General features: G+C 41.3%; 1 protein-coding gene and 1 long non-coding RNA gene across 2 annotated transcripts in view; one reads left to right on the forward strand and one right to left on the reverse strand.

Moving 5' to 3' along the window:
- The window catches only part of LOC148005028 (uncharacterized), a 99,470-nt gene extending 92,729 nt beyond the window's left edge, over nt 1-6,741 (reverse strand). The window contains exon 1 of the long non-coding RNA XR_015622198.1: nt 6,282-6,741. This is a non-coding gene — a long non-coding RNA (uncharacterized LOC148005028). The remainder of the gene's footprint in view (nt 1-6,281) is intronic.
- Fshr (follicle stimulating hormone receptor) overlaps nt 6,375-19,270 on the forward strand; it is a 209,196-nt gene continuing 196,300 nt past the window's right edge. Inside the window, 1 exon segment of the mRNA NM_199237.2 lies at nt 6,375-6,596. Within this exon segment, the coding sequence (NP_954707.1) occupies nt 6,445-6,596 (152 nt within the window). The 5' untranslated portion in view covers nt 6,375-6,444.

Below are 19,270 nucleotides of genomic sequence, written 5' to 3' on the forward strand. Positions count from 1 at the left end.
ACACATGATATGTACTCACTGATAAGTGGATATTAGCCCAAAAGCTCGAATTACCCAAGATACAATCCACAGACCACATGAATCTCAATAAGAAGGATGACTAAAGTGTGGATGCTTCAGTCCTTGTTAGAAGGGGGAAAAATATTCATAGGAAGAGATATGGAGACAAAGTTTAGAGTATAGACTGCAGGAATGGCCATTCAAAGACTGCCCTACCTTGGGACCCAGCCCATATACATACAGCCACCAAACCCAGACAACATTGCTGATGCCAAGAAGTGCATGCTGACAGGAGCCTGATATAGCTGTCTCCTGAGAGTGTACAGTGCCAGAGCCTGACAATTATAGAGGCCAATGTTCCTGGTCAACCATTGAGCTGAGAGTTAGAGAAAGGATTAAAGGAATTTAAAGAGTTTGCAACCCCATAAAACGACAATACCAACCAACCAGAGCTCCTAGGCATTAAAGTACTACCCAAAGAGTACGACAGACCCATGGCTACAGCTGTATATGTAGCAGATGATGGCCTTGTTGGGCACCAATGGGACCAGAAGCCTTTGGTCCTGCCAAGACTGGAAACCCACTGGAGGGAAATAACGGGGTTGGGTGGCAGGAAGGGGTGCATGGATGGGTGGTGGAACATCCTCGTAGAAGCAGTGTTGGGGGGGGGGGTTAGATAGAGGCAAAGGATAGAAAAATGTATTCCAAGCAAATTGACCCAAGAAATTTCACTAAAATCAGGAACAAGACAAAGTTGTCCATTGTCTTCATATCTATTTGACATAATACTTGAAGGATTAGCTAGACAAATAATACAACTGAAGATAATCAAGGAAATAGAAATTGTAAAGGAAGAAGTCTAAGTATCTTTATTTTCAAATGATACAACTTTTTAAGTTACTTAATTTATTTACATTCCAAATGTTGCCACTATTCCTGGTCCTCCATCTTTGAGTTCTTTACCCCATCCTCTCTTCCCTTTGCCTCTGAGAGGGTACTTCCCCAACCCCTGAGTCACCCAACCCCCATGTACTCACACACCCCCACTTTACCTCCCTCCAATATCCCTGTTCCCTGGGGCATCAAGTCTTTAAAGGATTAGGTGTGTCCTTTCCCACTAAAGCCAGACAAGGCAGTCCTCTGCTATATACATCCCAGGAGCCAAGGACCAGCCCATGTATGCCCTTTGATTGGTGGCTTAGTCTCTTGGAGCTCTGAGGGGCTAGGTTAGTTGAGACTGTTGTTCTTCCTATGGGGTTGCCATATTCTCCAGCTCCTTCAATCCTTCCCCAACTCCTCCATAGGGGTCTCAGACCTCAGTACAATGGTTGGCTGTAATTATCTGCATCTGTCTCAGTCAGCTGCTGGTAGAACCTCTCAAAGGACCACTATGCTAGGCTCTTGTCTGCAAGCACAACATAGCATCTTTAATAGTGTAAGGATTTGGTGTCTGTCCATGGGATAGATCCCAAGTTGGGTCAGTTACTGCTTGGCCTTTCTTTCTGTCTCTGCTCTTTTTTGTCCCTGCATTTCCTTAAGACAGGAGCAATTCTGGGTAGAAAATTTTGAAGATGGGTGGATGGTCCAATCCCTCCACTGGGGGCCCTGGGTCTCTTCAGGCTCCATCTCCTCACTGCTGGGTATTTCAGCTTAGGTCATTCTCATTAAGTTCTGGGAGTCTCTCACATCTTAGGTCTCTGGGACATTTTAGATATTTCCCTGACCCCTGCCGTGTTGCATATAATTTTTAAAACATGGTAGCTCTTTCTTAAAATCTTTGAATTCCCTCAACCTCTTGCAGCTAGCTCTGCCAAGCTGCCAACAACCACCCCAACTGTGCCCTTTCTCCTGCCCACCTTAGTTGCCTCAGATAGAAAACACCAGGCAGCCTTAGTATTTTAAAACTAGCCAGATAACTCTGGTGGGTGAAGAATATCCTGCCCCATCCTTGTTGGCCTCACTCCTGAAGGAGGTTACAAACTATACGTGCCCCAAGACCTGTTGGATGCTTCCTCTGCTCCACTCCCTCTTGTCCCTTTCTCTTTCTCCTTTTCCCTTCACCCAGTGGGTGGCATCTGTCTCTTTTACTTACACAATTGAGAACAAATTAGGAAACCAATACCTCCCTGCACTGCCCCCCACAGCTGCATATTTCTATTCATTCTCCTGGTCCTATAGGCGTCTCTCCTGTCTTCCACATACCTGATCCTACTCTCCTTTTCCTTCCAGCACCCTCTCTCCCTCCCATGTCCCTCCCTTCCTCTGCCTCTGGTGATTATTTTGTTCCCCTTTCTAAGTGGAATTGAAACATCCACTTGAGCCTTCCTTCTTGTTAAACTTCATATAGTCTGTGAGTTGTATCATGGATATTTTGTACTTTTTGATTAATATCCACTTATCAGTGAGTACATACCATTGGTTTTGAGTCTGGGTTACCTCTCTCAGTATGATACTTTCTAGGAAAATTTTCTGAACAGAGCATGAATGACTCAGGCTCTAAGATCAACAATTGACAAATGGGACCTATGAAACTGCAAAGCTTCTATAAGGCATAAGACACCATCAATAGGACAAAATAGCAACCTACAGATTGGGAAAAGATCTTCATTAACCCTACATCCAATAAAGGGCTAATATCCAAAATACATAAAGAACTCATGAAGTTAGACTCCAAAAAAATAAACAAATAAACCAGTTAAAAAGTGGGGTACACAGCTAAACAGAATTCTCAACAGAGGACTTTCAAATGGGTGACAAGGATTTAAAGAAATGTCCAATATCCTTAGTCATCAGATAAACGCAAATCAAAACAACATCTTACACCAATCAGAACAGCTATGATCAAAACCTCAAGTGAAAGAAGATGCTGTCGAAGAAGTAGAGAAAGAGGAACAGTATTCCATTGCTTATAGGATTGCAAACCGGTACTATGATTCTGGAAGTCAATCTGGCAATTCCTCAGAGAATTGGAAATAGTTCTACTTGAAGACCCAGCTTTCCCACTCCAGGGCATATAACCAAAAAGACGTTCTACCATACTACAAGGCACATGCTCTACTATGTTTACAGCAGCCTTATCCAGAATAGCCAGACACTGGAAACAACCCAGATGTTCCTCTGATGAAGTACGGATGATACGATTTTATAAATAAAAGATCCAAAGATTCCACAAAGAAACTCCTGCCACTTATACACCATCTCAGCAAAGTAGCAGGACACAAAATTAACACACAAAAGTGGTAGCCTTCCTACCTTCAAATGGCAATTATGTAGAGAGAAATCAAAGTAACAGCACCTTCATAACAGCCTGGAAAAGGTCCTGTTGTAAACTCTAGCCAAGAAAATGAAAGAGTTGTTCAACAAAACTTAAAGGCATTGAAGAAAGGAATTGAAAACACACCCAGAAGATAGAAAGATTCCCCCATGCTCGTAGGTCTGTAGGATTCATATTATGAAAATGCTCATCCTACCAACAGCAATCTACAGGTTCAGTGTAATTCCCATCAACATTTTAACATTAAAAATCAATCTTCAGCTTCATATGGAAACACAAAAAACAGGATAGTTAAAATAATCCTGAATAATAAAACAAGTGCTGGGGTTATCACCAGCACAGATTTCATGTTGTATTACAGAGCTACAGCAACAAAAGCATCCTGGTATTTACCACTGACGCTCACAGGCAAAGGAAAACTCAGTCTTCTGCAGCCAAGTGTCACCCTGTATATCAGTCACACCCAGGAAAGATGCCATGCGCAGGAGAAGCTAGTTAACAAAAAAGAACCCCATGCTGGAGTGTTTGTTTTGGTTTGGTTTATTTATTTATCTATTTATTTATTTACTTTTATTGGTCTTTTACTTCTTTTTCTGATGTTCATTATGTGGTTTTGGTGTTTTTTAAGACAGATAAACATGAAACATTACCTAAGTATTGGTATAGCAATAGTATACAACATATACACTATTTAGAAAAATTTTAAGATATTTATAAGTAACAGAATAATAGTATATGGAAATAATGTTAAAGAAATTCTTTAAGAACATTAGGAAGGTCCATAATGTTGTAAAACTGCCAGTCAACTTAATTTCTAATAAAATTTTATAAAGTCAAATAAATCTAAAACTCATAAACATAAAATTTGGCCAAATTCCTTTGCAGAAACTAAGTAAGAAATATTTTTAGGGCTTTATTAAAGTTTACTTAAATTTTCAAAAATGAAGACATTATAGCTAATTTTATCCATATAAAAGAACCAGGACAAGGGAATATCAAAAGCTTAAACACAACCTCACACAAAAATCACATGAGATATAAAGACAGCTTCATCTATTAGAAAATAATCTAGTCAATAAACATCGCTAGCATTATTGCTGACTTGTGTGATGAAACACTATGCCATTAAATATTATTATGCTAGTAAATAAAAACTGAAGCTGAGTCTCTGACTCACATCCTGCACAATTATTGCAACCAAATAAAACGAAGGTTAAATATTATAGAGAAAAAATTAAGAAACTCTTTAGAAAAAAAAAGCAACAAACACAAGAGTCTATTTTCTGACCTGAAACCTAACTACACAGCTGACCTGGAATGTCAAATCAGTATAAAGTGTCCCATAGCACAAAAACTACTCACAGAGTTCCTATAAATCCCCAAACAGCAAAAGTTAAATGACAGATTTTAGTGACAACATTAACTTTTATAAATAAAATAAATGGCAAACACAAAATTCAGATTAATGGCACCTCTGTGTATTATGTTATGAAGAACTGACAAGAAAGGTTCCATCAACTAAATGCAGTAGAATTTGTTACCTCGTGTGTCTTTACTACACGCTACTTATTATCATGCTTAATAAATTATTTGTATGACATATTATTGATATGTTGCAGCTATAAAGTTTAAAATCAAATCTTAATTTCAAAAAAATATTTCAGTTCATTTTACAGAGACTGATTTAGCCATAACTGGACATCTTTAAAAACCTACGTCAGTTGGATATGTGAGGTGTAGCAAATAGAGTTTCTTGTCATTGAAGTTATTCAGACATACTTTAAGATAAAACTGACTTAATTGACTAAACTGAGTTCTACACCTGAAACATACTAATTAGTTGGATGAGTTATTGAGCGAATTCCTTTAACTGTTCTTTTCAGCCAAATTACTAATAGTATAGGGTTCATATTTAATAGGGACACACCTTTCTATCCCAAAATTAGAGTCAATCAATTGGAAGCCAGATCACATCCACCATCCTCAAATGAATGGCTTGCCTTTGTTTTCCTTGAAATGATTTAATTTACTCATTAAAAGTCATTTTTCCTTGGATAGGAAAGGGAAAGTAAAAAGGACAGTGTGTGTGTGTGTGTGTGTGTGTGTGTGTGTGTGTGTGTATCTATTTTCATTATTTTCAGGAGATGATGTTTGCTGTGTGCAAAGATAGTATTGAAGGCGGTCTGGGCAGGTAATAAGTTGTAGACATGATCTTAGACATGTGCAAGCTTTTAGTCTTCATAGACTCTGGGTTGAAGGTAGAAAGCCCCTTCACTTTTGTTAAATATTCCTCAACCTTTATTACTAAGCTTAAAAATGCCACTGCAAATACCTAGAGTGTCACTCACAGGAAACCTCTAAAATTAAAAGTAAAGACATGATAAATTTATTCATGCCAACTCATAAAATAGGAAGGAAAGGCAGTTCTCAGAGTCTGGAAAGGAAAGACAGATGCCAGAAAGACTATGCATTGCTAGTGGATAAAGAAGCAGCCCGTGCTTGAGGTCACACAAGTGACTTGTCCCCACAGAGAACCCTATCACAGGTGCCTCCCACCGACAGAGACCTAGTGCTAACCCACCTTCCCCAAGTCTGTTTAACACTAGCTTATGTTGTTAAATCACAGGATGACTATAGCCTAGATGTATGGTTTATATCAGATGGGACACAGGAAAACAGCAACACCAAATACTAAAGGTAAATTTTGTTCCCTTCACATCAGTACGTTAGAGATGTGTCATGTGGATGTGCTTGGGGAGAGGGTCAATTATGTCACTGAGGAGAAGACAGTAGTGACCAGTAGGGACCCCTGTGCAGCAAAATAATGTGAATCTGCTGCTATAGACTGATATCTTCAAATATGCACCAAGTTTCTCTTTTCTGTCATTTTGGGGGTCAAGGAATAAAAAATATAGGTCTTGAAGGATAAAGCAGAAGATTATTGACACACATTAGTCACATATTAATATATATATAATCACTATTGACACATATTAATTTTACTTGCCTGGAAGCGACTAAAAAAAAAAGGCATCTCTTGGTGGGTCACGTGACTTTGCCCGTTCTCCAAGCAGATCTCTCTTATCCGGACAGTGTGTGGAGGAGCCTGGGGAATCTGTGGAAGTTTTCACGCTGATGCAGAAAGAAAGTCGGTGAATGGATAAATAAGGATGGCCTTGCTCCTGGTCTCCTTGCTGGCATTCTTGGGCACGGGATCTGGATGTCATCACTGGCTGTGTCATTGCTCTAATAGGGTCTTTCTCTGCCAAGACAGCAAGGTGACAGAGATTCCGACCGACCTCCCCCGGAACGCCATTGAACTGTGAGTATCACCGCGGGGACAGCTGTGTGGTTCCCATTTGAGCATTGAGTACTATTATTATTTTCCTATTAGACTGATATCTGCTGGGCTGAAATATTTCTGGCCTGACCAAAGGCTACAGTAGAACACACTCCCCCAGACAGACACTTCTGTCCTGTGGCTTTCCAAGGCGAGTTGGCGAGAGTTTATATTGGCATTTGTCAGGGAAGGCCAGTGTGGAAACTTGAATCTTAGGGAAAGGGGGAGGGGTAGTTTGGAGGACATATTTATGCTAGGGGTAAATTCACACTCCCTACAGAAGCAGGAAAAATAAAAGGGAAAACAAGCAGAGTAGAATACTTAGGAGACCTACACCTGGAAGCCTGAAATGCTGGCCTCAGCCAGCTGCACACACTGGATCTCAAGGAGAGCACCTGTGGCTTTGCAAACAGCACAGATAGTTCTGGGTTCTGAGGTTCTTCTTAATTGGGGAAAGGGAGTCAGAGGTGAGGGGAGAGAGTGTGATGCAGGAAGAATGACTAAGAGGGAGAAAGAACACAGAGGGGAAAGTGATGCCAACTTTAGGTTTTGCTTAACTATTTAAACAGGAAGTATACATTCTCCTAGAATTGGACAAGAATGGGACATACCTCGTCCTATCTCTTCTCTTTGCAATTTGGAATCTAGTGGCCACACACCAAAGAATTTTTCAAACTCTCACAACCTGTTGAAAGGGATCCAGAGCATAGGACACAGAGTTCTGCCCTCTCAAAAAGTTCTCTCCTGCCACACCAGACATGGGCTCTTTGATTGTTCCGGTAACACTTCCTTAGGAAGTGCAGGTGGGAATCAGATGGCCAACAACCTCCAGTTTTTCACTCTTAGCTGTGATTGGGAATCTCAGATTGTCCTTTTAGGAGAATGTGTGGAATTTAGCACTCTCCATTGACCTCTCAACTCAACAGCTACTGTACAGAGGCAGTTGCAGAGAAGGGAAAACACTGACCAGCTCTGTATTTTGGCTACACTGCCCAGATGAGACCGTTCTTCCAGACAATGCTGAAGAGTGTGCTGTGTACACACCCAGTCTAGTGTATGAGGTCTCCAAACACAGGGAAGGCCAATGTGCCCGGAACTCCTGCAAGTTATCTGCACCTGAGTCCTTTAAGGAATACCCTCCCTGCGCCTCTGCTTTCTACCTTGAACGTGGTTTTAATGCTTGTCTGGGTGGCTGTGCCATAGATACAGATCCCTTCCTCTCTTCACTGATTCACCTCTCTCTGGGTCTCTTCTATTGCCTCCCATGTGACTCTGTGTTTCCAACAGTGATGCCCACGTTATGAAGTAAATATTTCCTATACATTTAATTATTGAGTAGCATTCCACTACACTCCCAGATGTGCCCCACCCCCATGCCTGGCTGTCTAGTGACAGTAATTTCTTCTTAAGAAGATGGATTTTTCCATTCTGCCTAGAAAAAGTTGGGTAACAAGAAAAGGGAGGAAAAGAGTAGGGAATAAAAAAAGGAAGGAATAAAGGAGAGGAGAGATGTGTGCATGATACTTAGTGAGCCCCAAGATGGCTTCTTTTTTTCTTACACTAACATATGAATGACTAAAATACGTCCCTGCTCAAGAGCACTTCATAGCCAAGGAAAAAGCATGACCATGACCTGTTGTGATTTTATAGAAATTGGGAGAATCTTAAACAGAATAGCAGAAAAAAGTCCATGCTCTTGACTCTTTGTAGCTCTAATTATTTATATACAATATAGGAAAATGCATAGAAACGAAAAGACAAATACATGCTGACTTGGCATTAACTGCTACCAGCCTTCCCAACTAGGGATGAGTTTGGAAACTCTGGGGATTATGTGAAGAAAATGTCTTCCTCCCCATAGAGCTTAAATCAGACTCTGCTAAGTGTAACCCAACAGTCTTCTTGACAAGTGTGCTGTGAAGGAAAAGATAGAGTGGGATAACTGCTTGAAGTGTGTGTGTGTGTGTGTGTGTGTGTGTGAGAGAGAGAGAGAGAGAGAGAGAGAGAGAGAGAGAGAGAGAGAGAATGACAAGAACATTCTTGGGAGAGAACATTTTTTCCATATATTAATAGGCCTAGGGTAAAGTGGAGCTTTGCCAAGGAAGTGAAATTGTGGACTCAGCCTGGTGTTCCTCACGCATCGTGCAGTGTTGGATTTGGGTAAAGACTTTAGTGATGCCCATGTCAGGTAAGGTTGGGTTGACTAGTTGACCTTCACTGACTCCAGTGGATTGATCCACCATCATGGAAAAGGGGTAGTACTCACATGGTGGAAAACAACTGTCTGTCTCTGGCCTTTCTGTCTAGTTTGTAGCAGTTTCCTTTCATATCTCTTATGTGCTGTGATCACCAATGGCCACTCATACCCTCTGATATGCCCATGCTGGTGTGAGTGGCAGAAGGACCAGAAGGGCACTGATGCAAGTGGATTCCATTTTGCAAATGGCTCCTGTGGCTTGCTTTATGCTCTGTATGTACTGGTTCGCTGAAAGTCCTCAATGGAAGTGCAAGCACGGTGCTGCTGTTGCTTCTCAAAAGCATAGTAAACGGGACAACCTCAGGAAAGACCTCCATGCAGCTCCTTCATGCAGAACTAAACCAAATTTAAGTCTGTCTTTGTCTCCCCTGCATGCTGTGGGTAATTCATGTATTCTGACTACTTTCTATGGAAAAATGCCTATATGCTGTTCTTAGAGCTGGACTAGAAGTCATTCAGTCTCCTTTGCAGCTATTCAACTCAAGTGTGGCAGTGTAAAAGCAGACATAGACAAGCAGGTACATGAATCAAATAGTCCTCAAAAAAAAAAAAACATTTTTTGTGTACATTGAAATTTAAATTTTACATCATCTTACAATGCAAAATCTTCTGACTTTTCTAAATCTGTAAAAAAAAAAGATAAATAAATAAAATAAGAGGTAAAGAAAATATTTCTAGCTCATGATCTTTAAAAAATCAATCACAAAAGTGTTACTTGATTATGTATGACAGCCAGTTTGGTCCAGTCTAGTTTGCTTGTTGTCCACTCTTGCTTTAACTTACAGCTTCGAGGTAAGAGAATACATCGAATGTAAATTGCTCAAGTAGGGTCTAGCAACTTGAAGCATAGCACCACACAGTGAGAACATTAAGCCAGACCAAGGGTCAAGAGTTGGAGCCACCCAAAGGGGGTTGACTGTCATTTTTAAAATGACTGTGACTAGTCAACAAAGACAGAATTAGTACCTCCCCACTGTGCCAGTAACTTATCCTCTCATCTGCGCTCCTGGCTATATGATAGAAATGACAGTGCATGCACAGGATTGCTATGGAGACTAAACAAGACAGTGCCAGGAACAAACTTAGCACTATGTCTCCTGTGCTTTTCTTGTTAATAATGGTGGTGTTCACAAGTTGAAAACATTAGACAAACACACTCTCATGCATAGGGCTTTCATGAAGATTAGATCAGTTGAGAAGATTAGGACTGATTTGGAAAATGATAAATTTTTATATAATCTGTCACTTCCCTGTTATATGTCATTGGGTGCAAAATTTAACCTTCATACACTGAGTAAACAAAGCCAACAACAACAACAACAATAAAACAAAACAAAACAACAAAACAACTTGGTATTTCCACTGGCTGTCAGTATTTGCCAAGCACATAGGAAGCAGATTGATTCAGATCATCAAGAAAGCGATCTGATTTCTGACTTATCGCAGAATCTGCTTCAGTTGGAGGTAGCCGCCAGATCTAGAAAGGTCTATGATCATTCTTCATTCTTGATGGAGTTGAAATTCTTGGAAAAAAAGAAAAAGTAAACATTCTCTCCAGGTCCAAAAATTTAAATCTAGAAGATACTCTGGATACAATCCTTTCCTCTAGTACAGTCTGTAATAGTTAAAGAGAGTCCACTGATATCATTCTTGATTTAGGGAATGCTGAGCCCAGCTCCTGGCTGCCTGTGTTGGACTCTCTCCTTACAAATATGGGAATGTACAGTTGCAATCTCTTTTGACTAGCATTTACTTTGAATTCATTCTTTGTAAATTTCTATTCCTTCTTGGCCTTAGATTCCTTGTATGGTTGCTTGGATTAGCTCCTTCCCCACATTCCACAGCTCTAGGCTATTTTTCAGTTAGAAACAAGTTTTTCTGGCTCAGCCTTTGTTTAGCAGAACCTTAGTTCTGAGGGATAATATTTCAATGTTCTGTGCAAAGAGGGATTGCAATGTGCCTTTGCCATGCCCACCAGTAGTATGATCCTCAAGTAAAATAGTTCATGGTGTTTTCAAACATAATTTTGGAGTGCTTTTTCCCCTAGGAGCATGTTTGGGGGGTTAAGATCCCATAGACAGATACTTTGGGAAAAGCTGGCTTATTCAACCCCCACTGCCAGAAAGAATTCCTTCTTGGCGGGAACCATGAGCAGGAATCCTAGCTCCTGAAACAGTCCTAACAAACATGAGCCCTTGGGTAGCTTTTCATTGTATTGTGGCAATTTAAATGTGTCTGTTCTTATCACCAAGGTGCTTCTAACACCTAGACTGTAACCACTAGAGAAACAGCCGTCACTTCTTACCACAGCATCCATGGTGATGACCTCCATCCTCTGACGGGAGGACTAGCCCTCCAAGGCTTTTCTAGTCCCCCATTATCCCTTCCTCTGAAATTTCTCTTCTTTCTCCAAAGCAGCCTGCTCATTGTCATCCCATTCCCTCTGCAAAAAGCCATCACCACGAAGCATTATGTTCAAAAATAATGCAATAGCTCAGTAGCTTCCCTTTCTGGCTTACATCTCCTCACCCTCTAGTAGATGATCGAACTCACAGGCTGGAGGGTTTCTCTCAAACTGTATCTCTACCTCTGTCTTCATACAGACTCTTGCTTTAGTTGCACTGAGTCTCTTCTTGGCCTCTTGCTGTGCACACTAGTTAGCATAGTCACACTGGCAGTTTGTGCCTTTCATGACGTCATCCGTGGTCACTCGGTCTCTATTAATCTTGCCCTCTTCTGAATCAGGATGCGGCTCATTTCACACTTCATCTGGCTTTGGGTTTAATTTTTCGTGTGTGTCTTATTTCTCCAACTGCAGTGAAAATGTCCCCTGTGCTGCTCATTGCGTCTGGGTCAATGCAATACACATTCTGGGTCTTCAATTATGTGTTGAACAAATGCTTTAATAAATCAGGCAGAATTACATCTGGTTATTTGCTCTGCTACTCAGTATTGAAGAAAAGATTTCTATAAAAGATGATTACTACTCTCTCCTGCAGTGAACTATGATAGCATTTGATAGTGTTCTTGTTTTCCTTGTTTTACTATGTGTTTGTTTTAAAGAAAATGCCGATATATCTCTCTGGAATCTGTTAATTTATTCAGAAAGAGCAAAACAAGTCACCTAAGTTAAAAGTTGAATATTCTGTACACTAGTAAGTCATTAAATTCTTTTGACTTGAGTTAACTGTGTCTGCCTCTATATACTTATAAATATTAAAAAGATGGATGAAATTGCCTAAACAAAATCACTTTAAACCTGACAGAAATGTTCAAACAGAAATATATTTTTGCCAAATAGGACCAGATCTCAAACCTGGAATATTACCCATTTAATGTTCTTTAATTGTTACTCTGTTGCATTAGCCAAAAATCAAGTGCACATTGCCTGGGTGCCCAGTGCAGGCTTGTCCGCTGCCTTGCCTTGTTTAGATGTTCCTTTGAAAGAAACTCTTCTGCCTTAATGCTAATGCACACAGCATAATCCTTTCTCCTAACAAAAACCCCTATACTTACTTTATCAAAAATTGCCTATGGCCAATGTTTTGAATTTAATTGGGCTGCTAGAAAGGTTTGTATTCCCTGCAGAGGAATCAGAGAGAAAAAAAAATAAAGAAATACAGTGCCTTGAACAAGTAGAAATTACATTCCAAGGGAAAAATCTTTTAAAGCAGAAGATGAACTCTACCCTGAGAATTGGCTAAGAGCTATAATTTACAGAGGTATCATCAGCAATTGAAGGGTGGGGGCTTGATGGCATAGAACTCCTCTGAAATCACACTACTGTACTGAGGGGTCCCTGCTACCCTTCCCACACTAAAGAAGCCTGAATTTTAGAAAGAAGGGCGTATCATTCCAGAAGATGAGAAATTCATTTAACTTTTGAGTATCCTTCTCCAAACTACTTAATTCGGTTATCCAATCACTATAGTTGATTGGATTATATTTTTCTTTAAGCTGTTAGATTGTGACTCTCTAATTTAGTTTTATTTAGACTAGATTCCAGCTTATATATGCCTACAAGGTCAACTATGAAAGAGAGTAATTATTTTTAATTGCCTAGGATCTGATTATAATGAGATTTGGATGTTTGTTTCTGTTCTGACCTCTCCCTGAGATATCTGAAAGCCTGTTCTCTGTCTCTGACCTGGACAGGCCGTTACCTTGTTCATTCATATGGAATATGCCACTGAGCTGAAACTCTTCAAATGATTATATATATATATATATATATATGTATATATATATATATATATATATATATATATATATATACCAAGCCAAGGACTTGAACTCAATTAATTATTTAGTCTTAGGAGTGGTTTGAATTCATTCTCTCTCAGCTGTTCTTTCAAACCTTTCTCATCAAAGAGCAACATAGAACCCTTACACGGAGTCCTGTTTCAACAATTGCAGTAAATGTACATCTTCATAATGCCCTACTTGATGAAAACCTCTACAAAACAAAGGGTCCATAAGTTCAATTAAGTTTCAATGAAATAGAAAACTCAACTGACTGAGGATACTATGGAGAAAATTCTTATCTAGCATGCTGGAAAATGGAACTAGGATTCTGGTTCCTTTGATTCTGAAGTGCTTTCATTTTATGAATACCATCCAAGCAAACTTGCCAAAACCAATGGGATTCTCTTAGGCCTCAGATTCTAATGGTTGGGTAATAATTCTAGTTGTTAGACTTCATAGGTGAGTATTCCCTTGGGCTGCATGCATGGTTTTGTTATGTGAAAGCAGTTTGAATAATCCCCATACAGACACATAGATTGTTGTTATAGATTGACAGGGATTTTGAACAAGAATTTGCTAAGAATCTCAGCTCTGGCAATGACTTTGTGCCTAAATAAACAAAGCTGAGAGATTGCTGAGCGTGCTGTCCCTCTAATGACCTCCTGAAGGACAACAGCAGTAGAAATAAAGGCTTCTGCTACCAAAGGGTCACAGTCTGAAGTTCCAAACTGTCGGGAGTAACATTCTACTGTGTGAAAGTGTGTGAGATTGGTCTCAGAAAGACAGGATCCGTCCCTAAAAGACAGTGTGGCCTATACTCATGCTTCCTCTTGTCTCATCCTCAGTCCATCAGTTATCCTTTGATCTTTCTGCCTCTCCTCTCTTGTAGCTCTGTGCTGAGCTCTTACCCTAACTTATTACCCTCTGTGATTCAACTCTCAGATTCAGGATAAAAGTCAGACATACTCTGGCATCAAGTCAACATCCCAGTGTCCTCTCCTATCCTTTGTGACCTCAACCCTGTTACACACACACTATTTTCTTATCCCTAGCTCTCAGATATATCTTCTATTTCCCTACCTAAACACAAATATTTTCTCTTTTCTAAATATACTTTTTCTACTCCATTATTCCATTTTGAGACCACAGGAAAGTGGCTCATTTTTCACAACATGTTCTTTTAACTACAAGCATTTATTGATTATATGTGTACAAGACACTTGCCAAGGACAAGCAATGTCCCTTCTCCAATGAAGATGCAAAAAAAAGCATCAAGTAAAAATTAAAGTTTTCCTCATTCCTCTGATAGGAACCAACCCCCCAAAGAATAGTCATTGTGAAGACCACCAACTTGATAATTTATTGCTTATGGAAGATAAAACAAACATTATGAGAACTAGTAGAAAAGAATGCCAGTGAAACTGAATGAGAACAGAGCTTCACATAGCACTGAAATAAGGTCAAGGAAGAGGCATCATCCTGTCAGTCTACATCTTTCTTGCTGACCACCCTATGGTTGATTTCAGGAGCTGTTCTAGGGCCACTTCTCAAATGTCTGTGGCTTAAAAGGCTGGAAACCACTTACTATATTTTACAAGGACAACATAGTCAAGAAATAAAAAATAATAACAATAAACACCAGCAAATTAATGGTAGGGCTTAATGGAACATGATCATATAGTTACATTTAACTTTAAGTTTTAAAATTATGAAAATGGCAGGGTTGAGTCTTCTGAGCTGACATACTACTTGGAAGGCTCAGCAAGCAAGAAAGACTGGGGCTGTTGTCTTCCTCCAAATTCTTACTTTTCTCCAAAGCTACTGTGTTCCTAAATGTTGTCATGTATTTTTTGGGTAAGATTTTGCCTATCAGTGGGCTATGGTTGCCGGATCCACCCAACCATCAAGCAGTAGCATCACAGCAGTAGCACCGCGAGCAGGACCACCAACACCACCAGCAGCAGCAGCATCACCATTATCACAATCGCCACCACCACCACCACCACCACCACCACCAGCACCTCCAGCAGCAGCATCACCATTTTCACAATCGCCACTACCACCACCACCACCACCACCACCACCAGCACCTCCAGCAGCAGCAGCAGCATCACCATTATCACAATCGCCACCACCACCAGCAGCAGCAGCAGCAGCAGCAGCAGCAGCAGCAGCAGTGGCAGCATCACCATTATCACAATCGCCACCACCACCACCACCACCACCAACAACAACAACAACAACAACAACACCAGCACCTCCAGCAGCAGCAGCAGCAGCAGCAGCAGCAACAGCAGCATCACCATTATCACAATCGCCACCACTACCACCACCACCAACAACACCAACACCAACACCAGCAGCACCTCCAGCAGCAGCAGCAGCAGCAGCAGCAGCATCACCATTATCACAATCGCCACCACCACCACCACCACCAGCAGCAGCACCTCCAGCAGCACCTCTAGCAGCAGCAGCAGCAGCAGCAGCATTACCATTATCACAATCGCCACCACCACCAGCAGCAGCAGCAGCAGCAGCAGCAGCAGCAGCAGCAGCAGCAGCATGGGATGCATTCTCTTCAGAGTTGGAAATATCAGTGACTTGCCTCACAAAGTCCATGGGCCTGCAGAAGCAATATACCTTCAAATATAAAGGTACACAAGCAGAGGATCCCTGAGAGCCCTGAACTCTTAAGGAATTTCTCTTTCTTCTCCATTTTTAAACTCTTTTTATGTGGCTGTATTAACTTTAGACTAGAAGAACAAATTAAATACAAAACAAAACAATCGCTTTCCATCTTCAGCCCACTGCATGAACCATCCACAGCCAACTCCAAGCCAACACCACTTCCATATACCTGCTATTGCTGCTTTCTGACCAGAGAAGGAAGATGCTTAGTGAGTAAACAGTGTGGCCTTTGTCTTCATCTATATACTGAGAAAGGGAGAAAAATCATGCAACAAGAAATACTGGCTTAGGTTATAAAACTGAGACAGTAACAAAAAAATGTGAGTATTGTGACAGACAGCTGAGAGGTCATCTGGAATCCTGCCTGTAGTAGCCGCACTGCTTATCACGCCCCTGAGATGAGAAACACCCTAGTTCGTTCGAGAAGAACACACAGTCTTCGAAAGGCATCTCATTGCCCCAAACAAACACTAGAGACGAGTGGAAGAAGAACAAACAGTTCTGACAGCCAGATAGAAAGTCCATAGAGGAACCCTTGGGAGCAGCTCTCTTGGGAAAGATTCCGAAGAGAAAAGAACAACATTGGTGAACACTGTAAAAATCTCGGCAGAAGACCCAACTGGGTCATTAAGTCAAGGGAACATCAAATCTTGGATCTGGACTCAGGCAGGTCAAGCTCCCTGGAGAAAATCTTCCAGACTCCTGCAGGAAGACGAAGCATTTGTTATCAGTATTCTGGCACACCGATGGATGAGTGAGGGCTCTGGGAGAAGTAACTTAGCATCTACATTCATAAGTGGTACCTAGTACCTATAAATCCACAAATTCTGTTTATGATCTGTGAAGAATGCATCCTCAGCACCTGCCCTGAAGCCTGTGCCCCTCAGTTCAGCTACTTGGGAGGCTGACGCAGGATTGCTAGCCTGGGTAGCTTAGAGATTCAGTCTCAGATTTTTTTCCTAATCTAATGAATTGTATTATACAGCTCAATGGCAGAGTACTTGCTTAATATTTGGGAGAGTCTGGTTCAGTCCTCAGTACTACACACACACACACACACACACACACACACACACACACACACACACACACACACACACACACGAAGATGATACATGAATAAATCCATCTTTGGTGTTTTGCCAATGAGGGTAAGGGCTCTTGCCTAACAACAGTCAATGGTGTCTAGCTGCCTATTTACTTATCTATATTTATTTATTTACTTTTGTTGGGAAGAGATTTGAGACATGATCTCACTATGTAGCCCTGGCTGGCCTAGAACTCTCTATGCCTCAAACTCAGAGTCCACCTGCCTCTACAATCTGAAAGCTGGGATTAAAGATGTGTGTCACCATACTTGGCATCTTAAATAAAGTCTGACAATCTTTATCCAGCTCACCTTGCTTCCACCTCTTCCCAGAGTTACCGTACCCCAGAGGATGGGGAGCTGTGCAGTACCAATCACACTGCTTTAGATCATTGTGCAGAGTCTGAAATCTCAGCATGGCTCTGTCTCAAAACAGGAGACAATGTGACCATTTCAGCTCTGACTGTACAACCTTGGACTGGGTTGAGGTCCTATATGCTAGCCAGCCCAAAGGGGACACCACTACAGCGGTGGTCACTGCATCTTGTTCACCAGTTTTATAATCTGAACATTTGGTTGCTCTTACAACCTTGTAGCTTCATTCTTGAAAAAAATCCTCTTACCATCTCCTCAATGGGGTTTATGACAAAAAAACATTGTTTAACATTTCATCCCCACCCAGGAATCCCCATTCATTACTCAATTGGCTCAATTTGGCTCTGTTTTCATGTTTCCACTGAAAATCCTTCTTGTCACAAGACTGGTAAATTATTCTTTATTCTTAGTACTTTTAATACAGTGATTTAATTATTTTTCAAATAAAAACAAGAAGTCCAGTACCACAGGATTACCTTCAAACTCAAATACCAGATGTGAAGACTGCTTCCTTGCCCACAGGTTATAGATCCTCGGAGGACTCCACAGAGCTGGCCAACACCTGCTGGCGGCTGCTTTCTTCTGATTCTATGCTATAGCGTCCTTTACTTCTCTGCCAAGTTCTGCACTGCTGCCCGACCTCAGATGCTAGAGCACACATTCTTAATTCTGAACGGTCTCTGCTGTGATCTGCATTCAATGTGGTCAGCTCATCCACTATGTAGAGTTACTTAACACATACATGGTCCTGTTCCATGCATGGAATGCCCAACAAAGCCTGGAGACCTTCACTTGGATCCCTCCTTGGAGTTGCAAAAAAAAAAAAAAAAAAAAAGACAAAGTACAAAACAGTACAATTAACCTCCTTAGCCCAAGGTGCCCTACTCTCCCTGTATCGCCAAGTCCAAGCTCCCAAATCATCCCATCACCTGGTGCTAGGGATTTAGTCCCTGAAGCATGACTCTGAAGTCTCCACTTCTCCATACTGTCACCACCACCATAGCTCCAGCTATTATCTCCTTCATCAGGTCTACAGAGAAGGCCCACAGAACTCTCCATTTCCTGGTTTTAGTGAATCCATGCCCATCATGGCAGCAAGAACAGGTCTAGAGTCTCCCTTACAGTGAAATTTATTCAACTCACATTTTATGACATCCGATTATGACTGACAGGGCTGTACCTGCTGGGGCGCCAGAATTCTTTCTCTCATAGAGATCATATGCTTTGCCATGAGTACTGACTGCCCTGACTCTGTCTCCAGTAACACGAAACCCATCATGCACTGCTTTCCCATCACCACTGAATTCTAGACACCTTAAACGCAAGCTTTTTTTTCTTTCTGTTTTTCATCTTTATTAACTTGGGTATTTCTTATTACATTTCGATTGTTATTCCCTTTCCCAGTTTCCGGGCCAACATCCCCCTAACCCCTCCCCTTCCCCTTCTCGTTGAGTGTTCCCCTCCCCATCCTCCCCCCATTACCGCCCTCCCCCCCAACACTGGGTGTTCAATCTTGGCAGGACCAAGGGCTTCCCCTTCCACTGGTGATCTTACTAGGCTATTCATTGCTACCTATGAGGTTGGAGCCCAGGGTCAGTCCATGTATAGTCTTTGGGTAGTGGCTTAGTCCCTGGAAGCTCTGGTTAGTTGGCATTGTTGTTCATATGGGGTCTCAAGCCCCTTCAGGCTCTTTCAGTCCTTTCTAAGATGCCTTCAACGGGGGTCCCGTTCTCAGTTCAGTGGTTTAATGATGGTATTCGCCTATGTATTTGCTGTATTCTGGCTGTGTCTCTCAGAAGCGATCTACATCCGGCTCCTGTCGGTTTGCACTTCTTTGCTTCATCCATCTTGTCTAGTTTGGTGGCTGTATATGTATGGGCCACATGTAGGGCAGGCTCTGAATGGGTGTTCCTTCTGCCTCTTTTCTAAACTTTGCCTCCCTATTCCCTGCCAAGGGTATTCTTGTTCCCCTTTTAAAAAACGAGTGAAGCATTCACATTTTGG

This window comes from Rattus norvegicus, chromosome 6 (assembly GCF_021556685.1).
Source record: "Rattus norvegicus strain SHRSP/BbbUtx chromosome 6, alternate assembly SHRSP_T2T, whole genome shotgun sequence".
NCBI classification, from domain to species: domain Eukaryota; kingdom Metazoa; phylum Chordata; class Mammalia; order Rodentia; family Muridae; genus Rattus; species Rattus norvegicus.